At 42.7% G+C, this 21,303-nt stretch overlaps 1 protein-coding gene across 3 annotated transcripts; it reads left to right on the forward strand.

Annotated features, from left to right (window-relative positions):
* The first annotated feature begins 2,802 nt into the window (after nt 1-2,802).
* ZSCAN21 (zinc finger and SCAN domain containing 21) lies at nt 2,803-16,668 on the forward strand. 3 transcript variants are annotated; one of them, XM_081090472.1, is made up of 4 exons: nt 2,803-2,901; nt 9,469-9,946; nt 10,475-10,667; nt 12,704-16,668. In XM_081090472.1, exons 2-4 carry the CDS (start codon nt 9,551-9,553, stop codon nt 13,540-13,542), a joined length of 1,428 nt encoding a protein of 475 aa, XP_080946598.1. In that variant the 5' UTR covers nt 2,803-2,901; nt 9,469-9,550; the 3' UTR covers nt 13,543-16,668. The 3 variants fall into 3 exon arrangements, with proteins under 3 accessions (XP_080946598.1, XP_080946599.1, XP_080946597.1); XM_081090473.1 differs by having other exon boundaries at nt 2,877-2,901; nt 10,499-10,667; XM_081090471.1 differs by lacking the exon at nt 2,803-2,901 and adding an exon at nt 6,379-7,555 and having other exon boundaries at nt 9,278-9,946.
* The last annotated feature ends 4,635 nt before the right edge of the window (nt 16,669-21,303 follow it).

The raw sequence follows: 21,303 nt of genomic DNA on the forward strand, positions 1-21,303 counted from the left end.
TGGGGATTAGGACACATATGTAATATCTTAATCAATAAAAAATATATTAAAAAAAATGGTAACGTTGCTGAAACCGGTGTGGCTCAGTGGATAGAGCATCGGCCTGCATACTGAAAGGTCCCGGGTTTGATTCCGGTCAAGGGCATGTACCTTGGTTGCGGGCACATCCCCAGTAGGAGGTGTGCAGGAGGCAGCTGATCGGTGTTTCTCTCTCATCGATGTTTCTATCTCTCTCCCTTCCTCCCTGTAAAAAATCAATTAAAAAAAAATGGTAACGTAAATAAACCACTGAAACCTGTAAAGAATTTTTGTGAGTTTATTTGAGCCAAACTGTTGACATATGCCGGGAAGCAGAACCTCAATGAATTGAGATAATGCTCCGGAGAATGGGGAATTCATATCTTATTTTTATAAATTTATCATCAAAAGGAAAATATAGAAGTGGATTACATGAAATCCATTGGTGATAGATTAAGGAGGTGGGACAAAGCAAAGCAGGGAAACCTCTGGGCTAGGGTAAAAAGTGAAGTGATGGACATATGCTTCTTTTACATAGATGGATAAAGGAGAGTTTAACATAGTTAACAGTTGACTATTAACTTGATAACAATAACAATGAGGGAATGTCCTGGTGCCATTTGTTGTGCCCTGAGGGGTCTGGGAAAAAAGAGAAGTTACAAGTTACCCAGATATTTCACCAATATGTTATCTTAGAGGCAAAAAGACAAATGGGTTCAGTAAAGATCTATGTTTATCTTTATCAGGGAAAATACTGGCCTAGGACATGACTACCCACTATAACCTGTTTATAGTTAAATATTTAATTTTCAAACCATCTTTTGTGGTTATTTTAGGTCTTTGAGTTTGCACAACCGCTATGTAGGCCTTCCCTGAACTAATCAGGTTAACATATGGCCCCTTTTGTCCACAAAAATGTCAAATTTTGTGCCCAAAAAAAGAGCATTTGCAGGAAGTTTTAATTCATTATTTTGAAGAAAAGTGCTAGCGATGGACATTACTTTGAAGAAAGCACTTTTTTTAAAAAATATATATTTTATTGATTTTTTACAGAGAGGAAGGGAGAGGGATAGAGAGTTAGAAACATCGATGAGAGAGAAACATCAATCAGCTGCCTCCTGCACACTCCCCACTGGGGATGTGCCAGCAACCAAGGTACATGCCCTTGACCGGAATCCAACCTGGGACCCTCAATCCGCAGGCCCACGCTCTATCTGCTGAGCCAAACCGGTTAGAGCTGAAGAAAGCACTTTTGATGTTTCTCTTGAAATTATCACAAAACCCACATTACTAACCGGTCAATGATTAATCCGAATTACTAACCAGTTAACAATTAATCTGAATTACTAGCCAGTTAGTAATGCGGATTTTGTGATCAAAGAAAACATGATAGTTTCAAGAGAAACATCAAAAGTGCTTTATTCAAAGTAATGTCCACGGCTAGCACTTTCCTTCGAAATAATGAATTAAAACTTCCCGCAAATGCTCTCTTTTTTTGCATGAAATTCGACATTTTTAAGCATAAAAATATCTATGATGTTAACACTTTCAGAAAATTTGACATAGGAAATTTTGAAGCTTGTTGTCAATACAACAAAATTACATATCAAATCGCATATGTGTAACCCCATCTATTGAAAAAAAAATCCGCATTATTAACGGGTACACCTAGTAAAATGCTCCTCTTGGGGAATCCAATCATCCTGCAGAGAAAGCCCAGGCAGCCACGCCCACAGACAGACATGCACATGGAGGCCCCAGGCCCGCATCCGGCTGAGCTCCCAGCCTGTGGACCAGCACCAATTGCCAGCCATCCCAGCTCCTGAGTGGATACCGCGGAAGCAGGGCAACCAGCCAGTCCGCAGATTTGTGAGATCATGTAATAAATGATAAATGCTGTGTTAAGGCACGAAGTTTGGGGGTGGTGTTTTACGCATCAATACAAAACTGAAACCAAGAACAGAACACGGTGCCTGGCCCATAGCCAGCACTCCAAGGCGTGTGTGGAGGGAGTGGTGATGGCGAAGGAGGGTTACAAGTTCCCCCGTTTTAAAGGGGGAACTAGGAGCCTACGGCGAGCTGTAGGAAGGTGGTAAAGGTTGTCTAACCCACAAAATTCATCCTGCGAACCTCCTGTCCGTCCCATCCCCAGGCCTCTCCTAATTCTTCCAAACGGCACTAGATGATACAGGAGGTGGCCATTTGTGTTAGTTTGGCTTGTTTTTTGTGAATCCTCACCCGAGGACATTTTTCCCGCTGATTTTCAGAGAGTGGGGACCCTGACGGGCCTAGAATGGAGCCGCGGCCCAGGTGTGCGCCCTGGACCAGGACCCCAGCCTCGCGCCTTCGGGGCAGGGAGGACGCTCATCAGACACCCGAGCAGGTGGCCATTTCTGGGCAACTCCTCCGCAAGACAGTCCTTCCTGGCACTGAACTCTCTCACGTCCATCCATTGGTCTTCTGGTCCCATAATGCAAACTTCTTTCTCAAATGACAACACTTCACATATTGGAAAACTAGACCGCTTTGTCCCTCATTCTCCCCGTCTTTCCACCAAAGGTAAGAAGTTTCTCCACGTTCCCTTAGGTCGAACCGCATGGTGTCTGCTTAGTTGCTCCTTTCCGGCCGAAGCCGCCGCCTTTAGGTCGGAACTTTTTTTAGTAAAAAACCGACGGGGAGACGAGATCCCGACGGGGAGACGAGATCCCGTCGGTTCACGTTGGAGGAGCCGCAATCTACCGAGCCGCCGAGATTTCCCGAGTTCCTAGAGCGGCCACTGCGGCCGCGCAAAACGGCCCGCGGACGGGCTGTGACGTACTTCCGGCTGCGCCCGCCGCGGAGCGCGTCCAGGTGTCCCAGCGCCAGCAGCGACTCTGACTCACGGTGAGCCCGCTGGTCCCGGTGAGCTCGGCGGGCGGAGGAGGGAGCGCGGTCGCGAGTAGTAGGAGCGGGAGCCGTGGGCGCGGGGCTGTGGCCTCCGCGGCGTCCCCAGTCGGGCCCGGAAGGGCTGGGGGAGGAGCCCGTGTCCCTGCCCAGCCCTGGGGGCGCTTGCTCCCTGGGAAGCCTTTCCTCCTCCCGAGGCTTTAACAAATGAAACTTCGGTTCGCAGTTTCAGAGCCGTTTTTGCGCGCTCCTAGAGCAGAGCAGGGGCTACCAAGTTTCTTCCCAACCCCGACCCCACCCCCAGCCCGGGCCCTCGAAGGGAGGCCCGAACTCAGGGCTAATTGATGAAACGCCCCAGGGGGTTGCGGGCCTTCTGCGAAAGCGAACCTCTTTAGAAGGCCTGATCCGAGGGCGTGAAAAGTCTCGTTGGTCTTTGTTCAGGTTGGAAAGTATACGGGGCCCTGGATGGGTAACTCATTTGGTTAGAGCGCCCTCCCCATACGCAAAGTTTTCGGGGTCCATCTCGGGTCGGGGCACATACAAGAAGCAACCCATGAAGGCATGAGTAACTGCAACAGATCCCCCTGCTCCCCTTCTTTCTCCTCCCCGCCCCCTTTGTCTCTCTCTCTAAGGTCAATACATTTTTTTAAAAAAAGCATCGTGCCCTTGTCGGTTTGGCTCAGTGGATAGAGCGTAGGCCTATGGACTGAAGGGTCACGGGTTCGATTCCGGTCAAGGGCACATGCCTGGGTTTCGGGCTCAGTGGTCAGTGTGAGGTGTGCAGGAGGCAGCCGATCAATGAGTTTCTCGCATCATTGATGTTTCTATCTCCCTCTCTGAAATCAATCAATATATATATTTTTTAATTAAAAGGAAGCATTTAAATAACAGGGATCTGCTCAAGTTTGGAAACGCGGTATTACAGGACCATTTGTTAAGAGTTTGTGAAAAGAAAGGTCATCTGGTAGGTGAGGTGCTTGGAAACATGTTATTTGAGGAACAGTTGAAACAAGTGGCTAGAAAGACAGTTAAGAGGCAAGATAATTGTTTTCAGGCATTTTAAGGCTACTATGGAGAAAGTAAGTGTTGGTCTAGGACTGAACTAGGATCTTGAAGATGGAAGATAAAATATTATGCACAATTTAGTTAGGTTTGGTTTGGCTTAAAGAAAAGCTTGGAAACAAAAACTCTAACAGAATTCTGTGCCTGAAAAATGATCAAATTTGCCTGGTTGGGAGTTTTCAGGAACAGACTTTGAGTGTGTTAAAGGCATTTTAGCATTAAATTGTCAGAATCTGTGATAATTTTATTATTTATGCCTCACCTTGCTCCAGAATGGCTGTGGGGCTCTTTTATAAGGAGATACATGCTTTGGGAAACAGGCATAAAGGAGGGGAAGGAAAAAAACTTGGAACAGAACAAAAGCCTGCTGCTTATAGTAGACCATGAACTTTTGCTTAATGGACCTCTTTAAAGCTTTTTTTCTTTTTCCTCATTATTTTAGAGAGAGGGGCAGGGAGAGAGAAAAAACAAACATCAATCTGTTGTTCCACTTTATGCATTTATTGATTGATTCTTGTATGTGCCCTAACCAGGGAACCTGCAACCACGGGTGTCAGGACGACATTCTAACCATCTGAGCTACCTGGCCAGGGCATTGATGGGTCTCGTTAGCTGAAATTCTAGATAGCCTAAAAAAGCAGTTCACTGTGCTTGGAGCCTGTACAGGGTGCGTTAGTAATGAAGCCTCCGTTTCCTGTCCACATGCTTTTTTACTTTATGAGCACTTTACTGAAAAAAATCCAGAAGCCATGACCTGTAGGGCATCCCTAACTCAGCATGACCAAATGTGAAATTGCTGGCTTTCCTCAGGTGAAAAACGAAACATCAATGCAGAGCATTATCAGATTTGTTTTTTAATATTTGCCAATCTGAGAGGTGGGAGCATATTTTATTATAACTAAGGTTGAGCATCTTTTCATGGATTAGTTACTGAGCTGAGACTTGAACGAGCAGTTGAAGCCTGCCGTAAGAATTGGGCATTGAGTGAGCATAGGGGAAAGTGATGACTGAAAGGGGCGGCAGAGGCCCCCTTGGCATTTGTTTACCATGCAAAAAGCTCTCTGAACTCGGGAAATCTCGGCGGCTCGGTAGATTGCGGCTCCTCCAACGTGACCCGGCGGTTTTTTACTAAAAAAAGTTCCGACCAAAAGGTGGCGGCTTCGGCCAGAAAGGCACATACCCGATTGTGGACTCGATTCCCAATGGGGGGCGTGCAGGATGTTTCTCTCTCATCGATGTTCTCTATCCCTCTCCCTTTCTTTCTAAAATTAATAAAAACATTTTTTTTAAAAAATCGTAAAAGAAAAAGGCTTCACAACTTTTTTAAATGTTTTATTAACTCTAAAAATGGCCTGCTTCACCATCATAAGTATTGACATTAACAACACATTTCTCTATCACCCCATAATAGAACAGCATTTACTAAAGCTGCTTGTTTGCCCCAACAGCCCATATTTTGTGTTTAAATAATTTTAGGATAGTTTTAGATTTATAGGAAACCTCAAAGATAATACAGTGAGTCCCCATCACCTCTCCCCAGTTTCCCGTGTTAACATCTTACTTTACTGTGCACATTTGCCACAACTATAGGAACCAACATTGGTGCATTACAATTAACTAAGCTTCACACTTTGACTTTCACTAGTTTTTTTTTTTAAATACATTTTATTGATTTTTTTACAGAGAGGAAGGGAGAGGGAAGAGAGTTAGAAACATCCATCAGCTGCCTCCTGCACACCCCCTACTGGGGATGTGCCCGAAACCAAGGTACATGCCCTTGACTGGAATCGAACCTGGGACCCTTCAGTCTGCAGGCCGCCGCTCTCCACTGAGCCAGACGGTTAGGGCTTTCACTAGTTTTAATGCCCTTTCCTGTTCCAGGATCCCAGCTAGGATCCCACGTTACATTAGTCTTCATGCCTGCTTCGTGTCCTTTGGTCACTGACAGTTTCTTAGTCTTTCCTTGTTTTTTATTAACTTGACAGTTTTGAGGACTACTGGTCAGTTGTTTTTGTACAGTGTCCCTCAATTTGGTTTGTCTGATGTATTTCTCATGATTAGGCTGCGGTTATGGGTTTTGAAGAGGAAGACCACAGAAGTGAAGTGCTCTTCTCATGTCAAGGCACATGACTTATCACTGATGATATTAATCTTTTTTAAAAAATGTGTTTTTCCTGAGGTAACATTGGTTAGTAACATATAAATCTCAGGTGTGCAACATGGTAGTTCGATATTTATTTCATGCTCCCACACCAAAAGTCTAGTTTCCATTCATTACCATATATTTTGATCCCCTTTACCAATTTTGCTCTCCCCCTTCTGCTAACTACCATTATGCCTGTATGTCTGGATCTCTGAGTTTGTGGTTTGTTTTGTTTTGCTTTGTTTGTTCATTTGGTACTTTTTTCTTTTTTTAGTTCCACATGTGAGTGAAATTATATGGTTCTTGTCCTTTTCTAGCTGACTAATTCACTTAACATAATTTGCTCAATCTCCGGGCATGTTGTCATAGATGGCAGTATTTCATTTTTTATGACTGAGTGGTATTGCATTGTGTGTGTGTGTGCGCGCGTGTAGATACATAGAGACCATGATGATGTTAATGTTGATCAGCTGGCTGAGGTAGTAGTTTGTCAGGTTTCTTCGCTGTAGTTCCTTCCCCAGCAAGTCAGTAAGGGTAGCCTGTATTCAAGAGGTGGAGCTCCGCCTTCTTGAGGGAAGTATCTACATACATTTTTTGGAGTAATTCTGTATGGGAGATTTGTCTTTTCTCCTCTATTTATTTATTCAGCCACCCTTTTTAACATCAATCAGTACAGGCTTACGGATATTGATATTACACTTACGGTTATAATCTATCTAGTACTACACCATTTATTTTGTTTTTCAAATTGTATCAGCTGTGACTATTGGGAGCTTTTCTGTGTCCCTTTAACATGCCTCACTGTGGTTGTTTAATACTTTCTGGCATTACAAGGTGGCTCCAGGCTCAGCTTGTATATTCCCCAACATAGAATCAACCATTTCTCCATCTCTAGTTCCTTTTATTGGAGAATGATATTTAGAGACCAGGATTTGAGCACTGGGTATGCTTATTCCTACCAGGATGTCATTGCTTCCGGACCTTCACAGCAGACAGAGCTAGAAAATAAATGTCTCCATAGTAACCCATGTACACACATTATCTAATTCTATATCAACCTCTGTCTATAATACAATAAACATGAATTCTTACTGCCATATTTGTAAATTTTAAATTTGTATTGATATTTTTAAACCCAATTTTACAGTTTTTACTCCTTAGAAGTAGACCCAAAGATCCATGCATTGCATTCTTTCCACAGATATTTGAGTACCTGCAAAGTACTAGGTATATTTTAGATGTTTGAAATGTAGCAGTGAACAAAATAGATGAAAGTCTCCGCCCTCAAGAATTGATTTTCAAGGATGGAGACAGTTTAAAAAATAAAAGTAAAATATATAGCATTTGTATGGTGGTAAGTGATATGGAAGAAAAGAATAGGAGGATAAGGAGTTCTGAGGTGAGGGAGGATAGTGTACAGTTTAAAACAGAGTGGTCATGCCAGCTGGTGTGGCTCAGTGGTTGAGCATTGACCTATGAACCAGGAGGTCACGGTTCGATTTCCGGTCAGGACACATGCCTAGGTTGTGGGCTTGATCCCCATTGTAGGATGCAGAAGGCAGCCTATTAACGATTCTCATTATTGATGTTTCTACCTCTACATTCCTCTCTGAAAGCAGTAAAAAAAGTTTTTTAAATAAATAAAACAGGGTGGTCAGAGGGCGGGAGCCAAGCATGCATAATCTGGAAGAAGCATGTGATCTGCAGGAAGAGTTAAGGGGAGCAGCCGGGACAAAGGCTCTGAGGTGGGAGTGTGCCGCACAAGTCCAGGGAACCGCCTGGGGAGGAATGAACAGAGAAGTACAAGATGAGGTCAGAGACAACAGGGAGGCCTTCTTGGCCATTTGATGCCTTTGGCTTTTACTCTGTGTGACACAAAGCCTTGAGAGGTGTGAGCAGAGGAACGGGAGCTCTCTGGCTGCTGTGTTGAGAATGGACTGAGGTAAGAGTGGAAGCAATTAGGAGGCTGCTGGTGATGGACTGGGATGGCAGTGTTGAAGGTTGAACTCTGTATCTCTTGGATGTAGAGCTAACAGGATTTACTTATGAATTATATGCAGAATGTAAACAAGAGAGGAATCAGGGATGACCACGTTTTTTTGGTCCATGAAAACAGAGCAGTAGAGCTGCCATTAACTGAGATGAGCAGCTTTGGGGGGAAGATGGGAGTGCAGTTTGGGACATGTTAGGCTTGAGATGACTTTGGACAGGCTGGTGGCAGTGTCAAGTGGGTAGTTGGTCATATAAGTCTAACCTTCAAAAGAGAGGTCCAGGCTGGAGGTAAATTGGCAGTTGTAGTTGGATCCCAGAAGCTAAGTAGCCCAAACAGGTTCTGATGTCTTTCCTGTTGTTGGACTGCCCTCCTCTGGCTGGAGTGTGAAATTTTGTAATCAAGTATGTAGTTCAACACTGACGTCGACTTTTAAGCATACCTAAGAAATGCTCCCAGCACTGCTACATCTGTAGTCTTCGGTGCCAGAGCCTTTATTTTAGGAGGCTAATGGCAGTGTTTCTTCCCTGGCTCAATTTTCAAGTAATACTGAACTAGGGAGCTCCAGCAGCGAATTGGGTGTGTAGGACAGCATTAGGGAGTGAGTGGATGGTGCTGTCTGGTTCACCCTGTCAGGACACCTGCTGACATCTCATAGAATGCTTCCGCATTGGTACAGTGGAGGGGAGTCCCAAGTACTGACATCCCTAGAATTCTGATAATTATTGAATTTTTCATAAAAGCAAGGTCACATACTGAGGTTCTGTTACCAAAATCCCATTTCACATTTTTTTTTAATTGCAAAAGTTGATCACAAAAGTAAATATTATTCACTAAATGTGTGAATCTAAACACCTAATTTAAAGCTATGACATAAATGTATATTTCTGGCCAGCAATAGCCTGTTGAAACCTCAGGAGTTCTAAGGGCCTAAAAAAGTTTTCAGAGCACAGTTAATGTAAATTTAATTTTTAAATTATGCCAAGTGCAGTTTGGGGGAGGGGGCCGGGGGGGTAATCCTCACCTGAAATATTCTTTCCTTTTTTCTGAGAGAAATACTGATGTGAGAGACACATCAATTGGTCCCCCTGCACGCGCCTACTGTGGAGCAAGCCCACAGCCCAGGCCTGTGCCCTGACTGGGAACTGAACCCTGCACTGAGCCACACCAGCTGGGCCCAGTGTGCTTTTTTGGAAGTAAAATCAAAGTAGGATATTCTGAGCTAACTCCAGAGAGATTTGAATAGTAATTTTTACATGGTAGTATTATAGTGGCCATAATTTCCACAATTTCTTGTGCTGAAAGTGTAACTGTAAGACCAAAATTTAAAAATACGTATTTTGGTAATTTTATGGTAACCATTTTTTCTTAGGTTGAGCCTGTAGTCCTGAAGAACCAGAAACTCAAAGGAACCAATATTCCTTCTACAAAGAGCCCATCTTTAGTGAGGCCATATGATGACCAAGGTCCTGGGCGTGGCCGCAGGTCTGGGCCGTGGGCCTCTACAGGAGCAGGCGGGGCCTGTGGTTGTGAAAGTGGAGGAGGAGGAGAAGGAGAAGTGCTTTCCCAGCCTGGAGATGTTCCGCCAGCGCTTCAGGCAGTTTGGATACCATGACACACCTGGACCCCGGGAGGCACTCAGCCAGCTCCGGGTGCTCTGCTGTGAGTGGCTGAGGCCCGAGATCCACACCAAGGAGCAGATCCTGGAGCTGCTGGTGCTGGAGCAGTTCCTGACCATCCTGCCCCGGGAGCTGCAGGCCTGGGTACAGGAGCACTGTCCAGAGAGTGCTGAAGAGGCTGTCACTCTCCTGGAAGACCTGGAGCAAGAACTGGATGAACCAAGGCAGCAGGTAGGGGGGGGGGGCGTTTCTACTGATTTAGACCATGTTTCCTCCTCCTTTTCCTACTATCCTACACTAGCTTTAGCCTTGAGAATTGAATGGGAGGGTGTTTCTCTTTTCTCTTTCCTAGAGATTCTACATAGCTCTCCTGAGATTTTCTTTCATTTTAGTTCAAAAGTGAGCTGTGGCCCTAACTGGTTTGGCTCAGTGGATAGAGCATCGGCCTGTGGACTGAAGGGTCCCAGGTTCAATTCCGGTCAAGGGCATGTACCTTGGTTGCGGGCACATCCCCAGTAGGGGGTGTACAGGAGGCAGCTGATGGATGTTTCTCTCTCATCGATGTTTCAGACTCTATCCCTCTCCCTTCCTCTCTGTAAAAAATCAATAAAATATATTTTTTTAAAAAAAAGAAGTACCATTAAAGAAACAGTTGCATGTGTACATAGAGTCACACTCAAGAGATTCACTGCAACTGTTATAAAAAATAATAATAATGAAGTGAGCTGTGGACAAATCCAGCCATTCCTAATTGTCTAGGTTTCACCTCCTCCAAATGAACAGAAACAGGCATGGGAGAAGATGTCCTCTTCAGGAACAGCAAAGGAATCTCTGAGCAGCAGCCAGCCACAGTCTGTGGAAACAAGTCCCAAATATGAATCTTGGGGACCCCTGTACATCCAAGAGACTGGTGAAGAGCAGGATTTTACTCCAGAGCTAAGACAGAATCAAGGTAGGAACTATTCATTTGTTAATGATTTAGTGAGCCTGTTATATATATAATCAGCTTTGGATTATGCAGAAATGATCCCTGGTAAATTTATTCAACTTCTGCCCCAGGCTATTTAAAATTTTTAACTTTTAAGTTAACTTATTTCCTACACATAGTTCACGGCAACTTGAAGGGTAGTCTGTATGAGCAGCCACGTGATTGCTCCTCATGGAGCGTGAGAGAGATTTTAGCTCCCACTGCTGCAGACAGTGAGTAAGGGGTGAGCCTGGAAGCAGCTGAGTGGTTACTGCTGACAGAGGAAGGAAATAGATGGTCAGGAGACAGAGACAGAGGGATAGGGAAAAGGGGACTAGAGGGAGGTACCTTTGTCAAGTGGGACTTTTGTACCCATGGAGGGAAGACTGTACTTAAGAGGAGCCCATTTTGCCCTAGCCCCGTGATGGCGAACCTATGACACGCGTGTCAGAGGTGACATGCGAACTCATTTTTTTGGTTGATTTTTCTTTGTTAAATGGCATTTAAATATATAAAATAAATATCAAAAATATAAGTCTTTGTTTTACTATGGTTGCAAATTTCTACATGTGACACGGCACCAGAGTTAAGTTAGGGTTTTTCAAAATGCTGACACGCCGAGCTCAAAAGGTTCGCCATCACTGCCCTAGCCAGTTTGGCTCAGTGGATAGAGCATCAGCCTATGGACTGAAGGATCCCAGATTCGACTCTGGTTGGGGGCACATGCCTGGGTTGCGGGCTTGATCCCCTGTGTGGGGTGTGCAGGAGGCAGGCGATCAATGATTCTCCTTGTTGATGTTTTTCTCTCTTTCTCTCCCTTCCTCTCTAAAATCAATAAAAATATATTAAAAAAAAAAAAAGAGGAGTCCATTTTTCAGAGGAAACTTCTATTACTCCCCTTTCCATGTGTGTGGATGAGTAGATGGACTTTTAGCAGTGTGACTGCCTAGTGAAATGCTCTTAAAAGATGTACTGCTTCAATCTGATTTCAACAGTGATACTTTATAATTAAAAGAATAACAAGACCTAGCTGATATAGATTAAATTATAAGAGTTGAACCCTGGTGGGAGTTAAGTACTTTCACTTAAATTAAGAAGGATCTGGGCCTGGCTAGTGTGGCTCAGTTGGTTAAGCTTCATCCCATGCACCAAGAGTTCACTGGTTCAATTCCCAGTCAGGGCATATGCCCAGGTTGTGGGCTCAATCCCCAGTAGGGGGTGTGCAGAAGGCAACCAATCAATGTTTCTCTTTCCCTCGCCCTTCCTCTCACTAAAAAAATCAATAAAAACATATTAAAGTTGGAGGAGGAGGATCTGGGACTAGAATGATTATAAATGGACTGAATGTTCTCTTCTATTGCTTTTACTAGTGGTCTGGTGCACAAATTCATGCATTTCGAAAGGAAATTAATTAGAAGAAATATTTCAATATTGCTATTCACCCTTTCTCTATAATAGAAGTGTCAACCGAATTCACGATTGACAATGACAGATGGAAACACATGCATGTGATTGGCACCAGCGAGAACTTTATGTATCGCACATGCACAAGTCAACTTAGCCTTTTATATATATAGATATTTAGCTTCTATGAGCATATAGATTTTTTGAGTTTGCCACTAGTCTCTTCTCCCTTAATTATTCTTTTATTTTCCTTAATCAGATTGACCCTTCAGCAATATTTCTAACTTGTTTCATTCTGCCCTATCTTCCTTTGCTGCTATATGCTTGGCTTTGCCTTATTGCCCTTTATATATGAAGTTCTCCTCCTAGCAGAAAAAGGCATGTACTCTTCATACCATCATAGCTTTTGGTAGGCAGCTTGTGTGAAAGTCTGATATTGTAAACTAGATTTGATGATGACTTATTTGTATAATTGTGATATTGTGAACTCTCATAAAGCAATATTTGGTCACCCTTAAAAATCTATCAATGTCATTCGATGATTCTGTTTGTCCTTTAACAGTTTCTTCTCAGAACAGGAAACAATTCACATGTCCTTATTCTACTTATTGTTTCAGATTGTAAATCGAACACCCAGAATGAGGAACCAACAGATATGCAGGAAAGTTCTGAAGAGTCTCATGCAGAAGAATTCAAAAAGGATATTACTCCCATGGTTATTGCCAATAAATTTGAGGCCAGGTTAGAAAGGCAATGGGTAAACCTTGAAAAAGAAAGAGGAAAAAAAGCCTCTCTCCTAGACAAAGGTTCCAAGAAAGGTAGAGAATTAATGTCCACTAAACCTGCCCCAGGAGAGAGACGATACATATGTGCTGAGTGTGGAAAAGCCTTTAGCAATAGCTCAAATCTTACTAAACACCGGAGAACACACACTGGGGAAAAACCCTATGTATGTACCAAATGTGGAAAAGCCTTCAGCCACAGCTCAAACCTTACCCTTCATTACAGAACACACTTGGTGGACCGGCCCTATGACTGTAAGTGTGGAAAAGCCTTCGGTCAGAGCTCAGATCTCCTTAAACATCAGCGCATGCACACCGAAGAGGCACCATATCAGTGTAAAGATTGTGGGAAAGCTTTCAGTGGTAAAGGCAGCCTCATTCGACACTATCGAATACACACTGGAGAGAAACCTTATCAGTGTAATGAATGTGGGAAGAGCTTTAGTCAGCATGCAGGTCTTAGTTCTCATCAGAGACTCCACACTGGAGAAAAGCCATATAAATGTAAGGAGTGTGGAAAAGCTTTCAACCACAGCTCCAATTTTAATAAACATCATAGAATCCATACTGGGGAAAAGCCCTATTGGTGTAATAATTGTGGGAAAACCTTCTGTAGCAAGTCAAATCTTTCCAAACATCAGAGAGTCCACACTGGAGAGGGAGAAGTGCTTTAACTGTCAAGTAGGCTCTCGGTGTTATTGTGTGTGTGTGTGTGTTTGTAACTAGAACGTGGATGCTAGGGAGAAGTCAGATAATTGTAATATAGACTTAAGTGCTAGGTTTTGTTTCATTCAACATCAAGAGACCCTGGAGGAGTGAGAGAATGGTACAGTAGGAAGGAAGGGGATTCCTCGCCAGCTTAACTGAAGCCGATCCCCTCACCACACTTGAGGTCCCAGTAACCATGCTGGCATTGCCTTTTGTATAGTTAAAGTGATGTGTATCAAGTATAGTTATGGAGAAAGCATTATGACTGTTTAACTTTTATCATACAATAAAGAATTATGATTTGTGAAAAATTGAGCCATTTGAACATAATCTAATCTGATTCAGAATAAATTTATAACATCTTGTAATACTTCAGGACTGTTACAATAAATGGTATGTTGTTTATTGAACACTATTTAGAAAGAAAAAGTATTCCTACTGGTTTATCTTTTTGGGAAATTTGGATTTGGGGTAAATAGAATATGTAGTACTTGTGAATGAATGTGTGTATTAGGAAATTGCAGTAGTGTGTAGAATAGTTGCATTTTGGTCTGTGCTTTTTCTCCCCTACATACTGAATACATTTTTTTCATCACTGGGAACATTTTGTCAGCCTCTTGTGCATTTTGGTTGTGTATACTCTTGTCTCTGCCAAAGTCTGTGAAAAACTGATTCTCCCTCAGAAGCTTCATTCTTCTAAACTCCAGTAGTCAATAATACCCAATTTGATTAACTTAAACCCATCCCATCTTTTCTTTCTGACTGCAGTCTCTTTTATTTCTTAAGATATTTTTCTACCTTATAAAAAATCTTTTGGCCAGTAGGTAAGTCTTCCTGTTGCCTAGAAACCAACTACTTCACTCCTTCTTCCTATCACTTGCTTATCTTGTTGTTCTGAGTTTTTTTCACCTCTTACTAATAGTCACTAAAATACCTTTTTGTCTACTGCTGCAGCCATAGTGTTCAACAAACCTGATATGCCAGGATTAGGGACAACAAGAAAGTGTCATGTCTAATACCAGTTCTGATCTCTGGAAACTGCCAGTATGCCACCCTGGGATCAGATTAAACTACAGGTAGCAAGTCTTTATGCACCAGCCAAATGTATTAGTCATTACTTTAAAAAAAAATCAATTGTGCTGGAAATCTGAAATGTTTTTACTGTTCCAGTAGCTTGCTGATGACCTGATGTCCTGCCAGCACCTAGCTCAGTACCTTTGATAGGAGCTCTCCTATTTATATATTAACCATGATGAAGGCCCACACAGAAAGAACTCGGTGATTAGAAGCAGCTGATTATCTGTAGGCTCCTGGAGCTGCTCCACGTGAAGGAAATGAAGGTAGAGCTGCTAAGCCTCAAGGCCTGCCTCATCCTCCTTTGGTGAGAGGTGAATGGATCCCTATCTATACTGCCCCTTATTTTCCTGAAACCTTCTGTGCAGTGGGTACTTTCTGAGGGGCATTGATTAATGACACAAAGATCTACACACTTTGTTTCAGCCCCCTTTGGTCCATCTGTCCTTAAGCTTAAATCTTCCTCAGATCCTGTCCCCAGACTTTCAACCTTATTCTTTGCAGGCCCCTTATCTAGACAGGCTGTTTGCCACAGCCCAAGAGGCCATGGAGTCTACCTCAGGTTACTACTTCCTCCAAACAAAGTTGGTGCCAGATAGCCTGCCTGCAGCTCTGCCCACCAGATTTCACTCCCGAGGAAGCACACAGAATTAACAATGCCTTCTTGATTCATGCTAACATTGAGCTGACTGTGAAACAGACCGCAGGTTTATTCCACCAACAAGTCTAAGGGAGCCTTCCATGAGTTCACAGGTATGAGCAGAGGGAGGTATCGGTTCAGCAGAGGCAGGTGACACAGGTGAGAGCTTCCTGCTTATATAACCTGTGACTGGGCCTGCTCATGCCTGATCGCAAATGTGACATTTCTTCCATATAATGGATTGTTGTTGTGTCCACCTGATTTAATGAATCAGAGCATACTCAGCTGTGATCAACAGCTCCAGTTACATGATCAGCAGTTACAGGAGCTGCTCTTCAAACTGAATAGTTCTTTGCTGTAGAAGGCATGGCCTTGCTCTAGAATTCTATTGGCAAGCTCCTACTAGGGCTTATGAGACCTCTACACATTTTTCTCTAACACCATCTGAATCTGCTGGTCATATGGCACTTGGGCTCTATGACTCTGGGCCACACTTGAAAGTATGTTACTTCCAAAATCCAAAGAGGCTCTTCAATCACTGCCTTTTTCTTAGTAGTGAGGGCAAGATGCAATAATTTGTTCCTTAGAATTTCCCAGCATGCCTCAGATATTTGGACCCTTAAAAACTTCACTGAGCCCAGCCAGTGTGACTCAGTGGTTGAACATTGACCCATGAACCAGGAGGTCGTGAGTTCAATTCCTAGTTAGAGCACATGCCAGGTTGGGAGCTCAATCCCCAATGCGGGTGTGCAGGAGGCAGCCAATCAATGATGTTTTTCTCTCATCCATCTCTGTCCCTCTCTTTAAAATCAAAAACATTAAGAAAAAATAAATATAAACAAAAACTTAATTGATATAAAAGACCCTTGAATGTTTATAAGGTTTACCTCCCATGCTCTGGTACATGTGTGTTTTACTGAGGGACCCAGTACACTTGCTACTTCCTTTTCACCAAATCTGATTATTATGATGTCATCACTAGAATAATGTCCCACAGAATGTCCAGGAAATCCAGGTCTCTTTGTGAAATAGCAGGAGGGTTGATCAGGCCCTGGAGTCAAGAAATTAAGCATATTCTGTTCTTCCCTCTTAATTGTGAACTGCCTTTGATCCTCTTTATTGATGAGGATGGGACGATCACTAGGTGCATACCAAGAGCCATAGACCATGTTGATCTGTTTCAGTAAAAGTACTGCAGCCCTGCCCTAACCGGTTTGGTTCAGTGGATAGAGCGTCGGCCTGCGGACTCACGGGTCCCAGGTTTGATTCTGGCCAAGGGCATGTACCTTGGTTGCAGGCACATACCCAGTGGGAAGTGTGCAGGAGGCAGCTGATCAGTGTTTCTCATCGATGTTTCTAACTCTCCCTCTCCCTTTCTCTCTGTAAAAAAAATCAATAAAATATATTAAAAAGAAAATACTGCAGCCCTAGCTAGTTTGGTTCAGATAGAGCATCAGCCTGCGGACTGAAGGGTCCCGGGTTTGATTCTGGTCAAGGGCACATGCCCGGGGTTGCAGGTTTGATCCCCAGTGTGGGGCTTGCAGGAGGCAGCCAATCAATGATTCTCATCATTGATGTTTCTATCTCTCCCTCTCCCTTCCTTCCTCTCTGAAATCAATAAAAATATATTTTAAAAGAATAGTACAGCAGCCCAGCCAGCATGGCTCAGTGGTTGAGCATCATCCTATCAACCAGGAGATCACGGTTCAATTCCTCATCAGAGCACATGCCCAGGTTATGGGCTCGATCCCTAGTGGGTGTGCAGGAAGCATCCAATGAATGATATTCTCTCATCATTGATGTTTCTACCTCTCTGAAATCAATAAAATATGTTTTTTAAAAAGTAAAAGAGGTGCTGGGAAAGAAAATTGGACAGATATATGCAAAAAAATGAAACGACCATCAACTTCATACACAAGAATAAACTCAAAATGGATAAAAGACTTAAATGTAAATCATGAAATCATAAAAATCCTAGAAGAAACAATAGGCAGCAAAATCTGACATCTCTTGTAGCAATGTGTTTATAGACACATCTAGTGCAAAGGAAACTAAGGAGAAAAGAAACAAATGGGACTATATCAAAATTAAAAGCTTCTGCACAGCAAAAGAAAGCAACAAAACAAAAAGAGCCAACTGTATGGGAGAACATATTTAGCAATGATACATCTGACAAAAGTGTTAATATCCAAAATATATAAGGAGCCCTGGCCAGTTTGGTTCAGTGGGTAGAGTGTTGGCCTGCAGACTGAAGGGTTTGGGTTCAATTCCAGTCAAGGGCACATGCCCAGGTTTGGGCTTGATCCCCAGTAGGGGGCATGCAGGAGGCAGCCAATCAATGATTCTCATCATTGATGTTTGTATCTCTCTCCTTTCCTCTCTGAAATCAATAAAAATATTTTAAAATATATCCTATGTAATAAAAACCTAATATGCTAAGTGTCTGGTCATCTATTCAACGAATCAAAGCATAATATGCTAATGATATGCTAAGGCCGTGCAACCGCTCGCTATGATGTGCACTGACCACAAGGGGGCAGATAGTCAACCAGTAGGCCAGTCACTATGATGTGCACTGACCACCAGGGGGCAGATGCTCCAACTGGTAGGTTAGCTTGCTGCTGGGTCCAGCTGATCAGGACTGAGCAAGAAGGGGCCAGACATGCCCTGGAGCCCTCCCATGGTCCCTCCCTGGCTGGCTAACCTCCCGCACTCCTCCCCAGCCCTGTTTGTACACTGGTGGGGTCCCTTGGGCTGGCCTGCACCCTCTCGCAATCTGGGACCTGTTGGGGGTTGTCGGAGAGCCGGTTTCAGCCCAATCCCGCAGGCCAGGCCGAGGGACCCCACTGGTGCACAAATGTGTGTACCAGGCCTCTAGTATGTATATAAGGAACTCATACAACTTAACCAAAGACAATCAATTAAAAAATGGTCTAAGGACCTAGACACTTTTCTAAAGAGGACATACAAATGACCAAGAGACATGAAAAAATGCTCAAAGTCACTAATCATCTGGGAGATGCAAAATAAAATGACAATGAGGTACCATCTCACACCTGTCAGAATGGCTACCATCAACAAATCAACAAATGACAAGTGTTGACGAGGATGTGGAGAAAAGAGAACCCTAGTACACTGCTGGTGGGAATGCAGACTGATGCAATCATTATGGAAAACAGTATGGAGTTTCCTCAAAAAATTAATATTGGATTTGCCACTTGACCCAGTGATCCCACTTCTAGGAATATATCCTAAGAAACCCAAAGCACCAATCAGAAAGATCATATGCACCCCTGTGTTCATAGCTCAATTGACAATAGCTAAGATCTGAAAACAGTCCAAGTGCCCATCAGTAAATGAGTGGATAAAAAAAACTGGTACATTATACCATGGAATACTATACAGCAGTAAAAAAGAATCTCTTACCCTTTGAGAAAGCATGGAGGGACCTGGAGAGTATGATGCTAAGTGAAATAAGTCAGAGAAAGACAAGTATCACATGATCACATTCATATGTGGAATCTATTTAACAAAATAAACTGATGAACAGAGTGGATCCAGACACTCGAAGCATGGAACATAGTGCGGAGTTTCAGAGGGAAAGGCAGGGGAGGATGGGTGGGTGGGAGGTAATCAACCAAAGACCTTGTATGCATATATGCATAACCCATGGACACAGACAACAGGGTGCTGAAGATCTGAGGAGAGGTGGGCAAAGGGGTGTCAATGGGGGGGGGGGACATATATAATACTTTCAACAATTAAAAAATAATATTTTTTTAAAAGTAAAAGAGTGAATGAGGATCCCTGGTAGACTGAAAAGGACATGTTCCCAGGGGATTTGAGGTTGGCTTGGTCTGAAGATGCTTGTGAGCATCCCCCCCATATCACATACAGACACACATGTACACACACACACACACACACACACACACACACACACACACTGGACCCCTGGCTAGGGCTGCCAGATTTAGCAAATAAAGCACAAGACTTAGTTACATCTGAATTCCAGGTAAACAATATTTGGAACATACTTCTTATACTAACAATGTTATTCAATGTTTATATGAAATTCAAATTTAACTGGATATCCTGTACCTTACCTGGCAATCCTCCCCGAGTATGAGTGGGCAGCAATGCCTCCACCCCTTTGTCTTTCCAAACATGGTGGTCTGATGAATTGAGGAAACTTAGTTACTCCAGCAAAATATATATTTGCTGATGAGGTAGCAGCTTTGTGCATCCCAGGAAACACACTGTGACTTTATAAGTTCTTATAGAATAACCTCAAAGTGCTGGAAATGTGAGGATTAAAGAGGGCAGCAGCACTTTCCTTGTAGCCCACCTCCAGAACTCTCTTTGGTGGAGACTCAGCTACTCGAAGATAGGGGGGTCTGATCTATCTTGAGATGACAGGAAAAAATGCAAACAGCTGTCTCCATAATTTTAAATAATGGCTTAAATTCATCCCATCTAGTCTAGCCACAATGACTTAAAATAGTTCAAGTATATGACTCAAACAAGATTCTAGATGAATTTCTTAATAGTATTACTCCTTTGGGAATGCCATGTCATAAATTAAAAATAGGTGCAATCATCATGCTACTGAGAAATCTTAATAGTAAATGGGGTCTTTGTAATGGTGCTAGATTTATTATCAAAAGATTGCGACCTAACATAATCGAAGCTGAAGTATTAACAGGATCTGCGGAAGGAGAGGTGGTTCTGATTCCAAGAATTGATTTGTCCCCGTCTAACACTAGCCTCCCATTTAAATTAATTCAAAGATAGTTTCCTGTGATTCCAGCATTTGCGATGACTATTAATAAATCACAAGGACAAACTCTGTCGAGTTCAAAGAGCATGTGACATTAAAGTTAAAGTTGTAAATACTTCATCACAAGGGAAATTAGTCAAGCACTCTGAAACTGTTTTTACTCTTAATGTGATATGCAGGGAGATGTTAGAATATGTTTAATTAATTTATTGGTCATTGTTTTTATCAATGTTTTTATATCATGTCTCTGTTGTTATTGTTATATTGTTATTGTTCATTTATTAATTTATATATTATTTTCATATACATTTTACTAATTTTCTTTCATCTCTGACACTTCTATTATAGAGAAAGGTTCTAGATTAATTTCCTTTCAATGTGCATGAATCCGTTCACCAGGCCACTAGTAATAATATAAAGTGATATAAAAAATAGCAAATAGCCCTGGCTGGTTTGGTTCAGTGGATAGAGCATCGGCCTGCAGACTGAAGGGTCCCAGGTTCGATTCCACTCAAAGGCACATGCCTGGGTTGCAAGCTTGATTCCCCAGTGGGGGACGTGCAGGAGGCAGCCCATCAATGATTCTTTCTCATCGTTGATGTTTCTATCTCTCTTTCCCTCTCCCTTCCTCTCTGAAAAAAAAAAAAAAAAAAGCAAATAAAGTTTCAAAACATACAATAGAGAACTGAAATGCATAAATATGTCACAATATATATTTAAATATGATATGTGAGGCCCTTGGAACCATAATAAGTGCAAAAAATTCAGTTAATAACTTTTTCGAATTGCCCCCCTTAAAAATCAAATTGCCCCACTGTGGGGTGTGTGCCCCACGTTGAGAACCACTGAAGGGATCTAAAGGGAAACATTGAAAGAGCCTGTAAGCACAGTTAGGATTTTAAATATATATACATATTTTTATTGATTTCAGAGAAGAAGGGAGAGGAAGAAATATCAATGATGAGAATCATTGATCGGCTGCCTCCTGCATGCCCCACACTGAGGATCGAGCCCACAACCCAGGAATGTGCCCGGACTGGGAATCAAACTGTGACCTCCAGGTTCATAGGCTGATGCTTAACCATTGAGCCACGCCAGCCAGACACACTGTGAGGATTTTATCTCATATATAGTATATATGTTATGTCAGGCCGCTTTTTAAAATTAAAATATTCATTTTTATAGAGAGAGGAGGAGAAAAAAGAAACACTGATGTGAGAGCAAAACATCAAT

Source organism: Myotis nattereri (genome assembly GCF_964212035.1).
Source record: "Myotis nattereri genome assembly, chromosome: 4".
Lineage (NCBI taxonomy): Eukaryota > Metazoa > Chordata > Mammalia > Chiroptera > Vespertilionidae > Myotis > Myotis nattereri.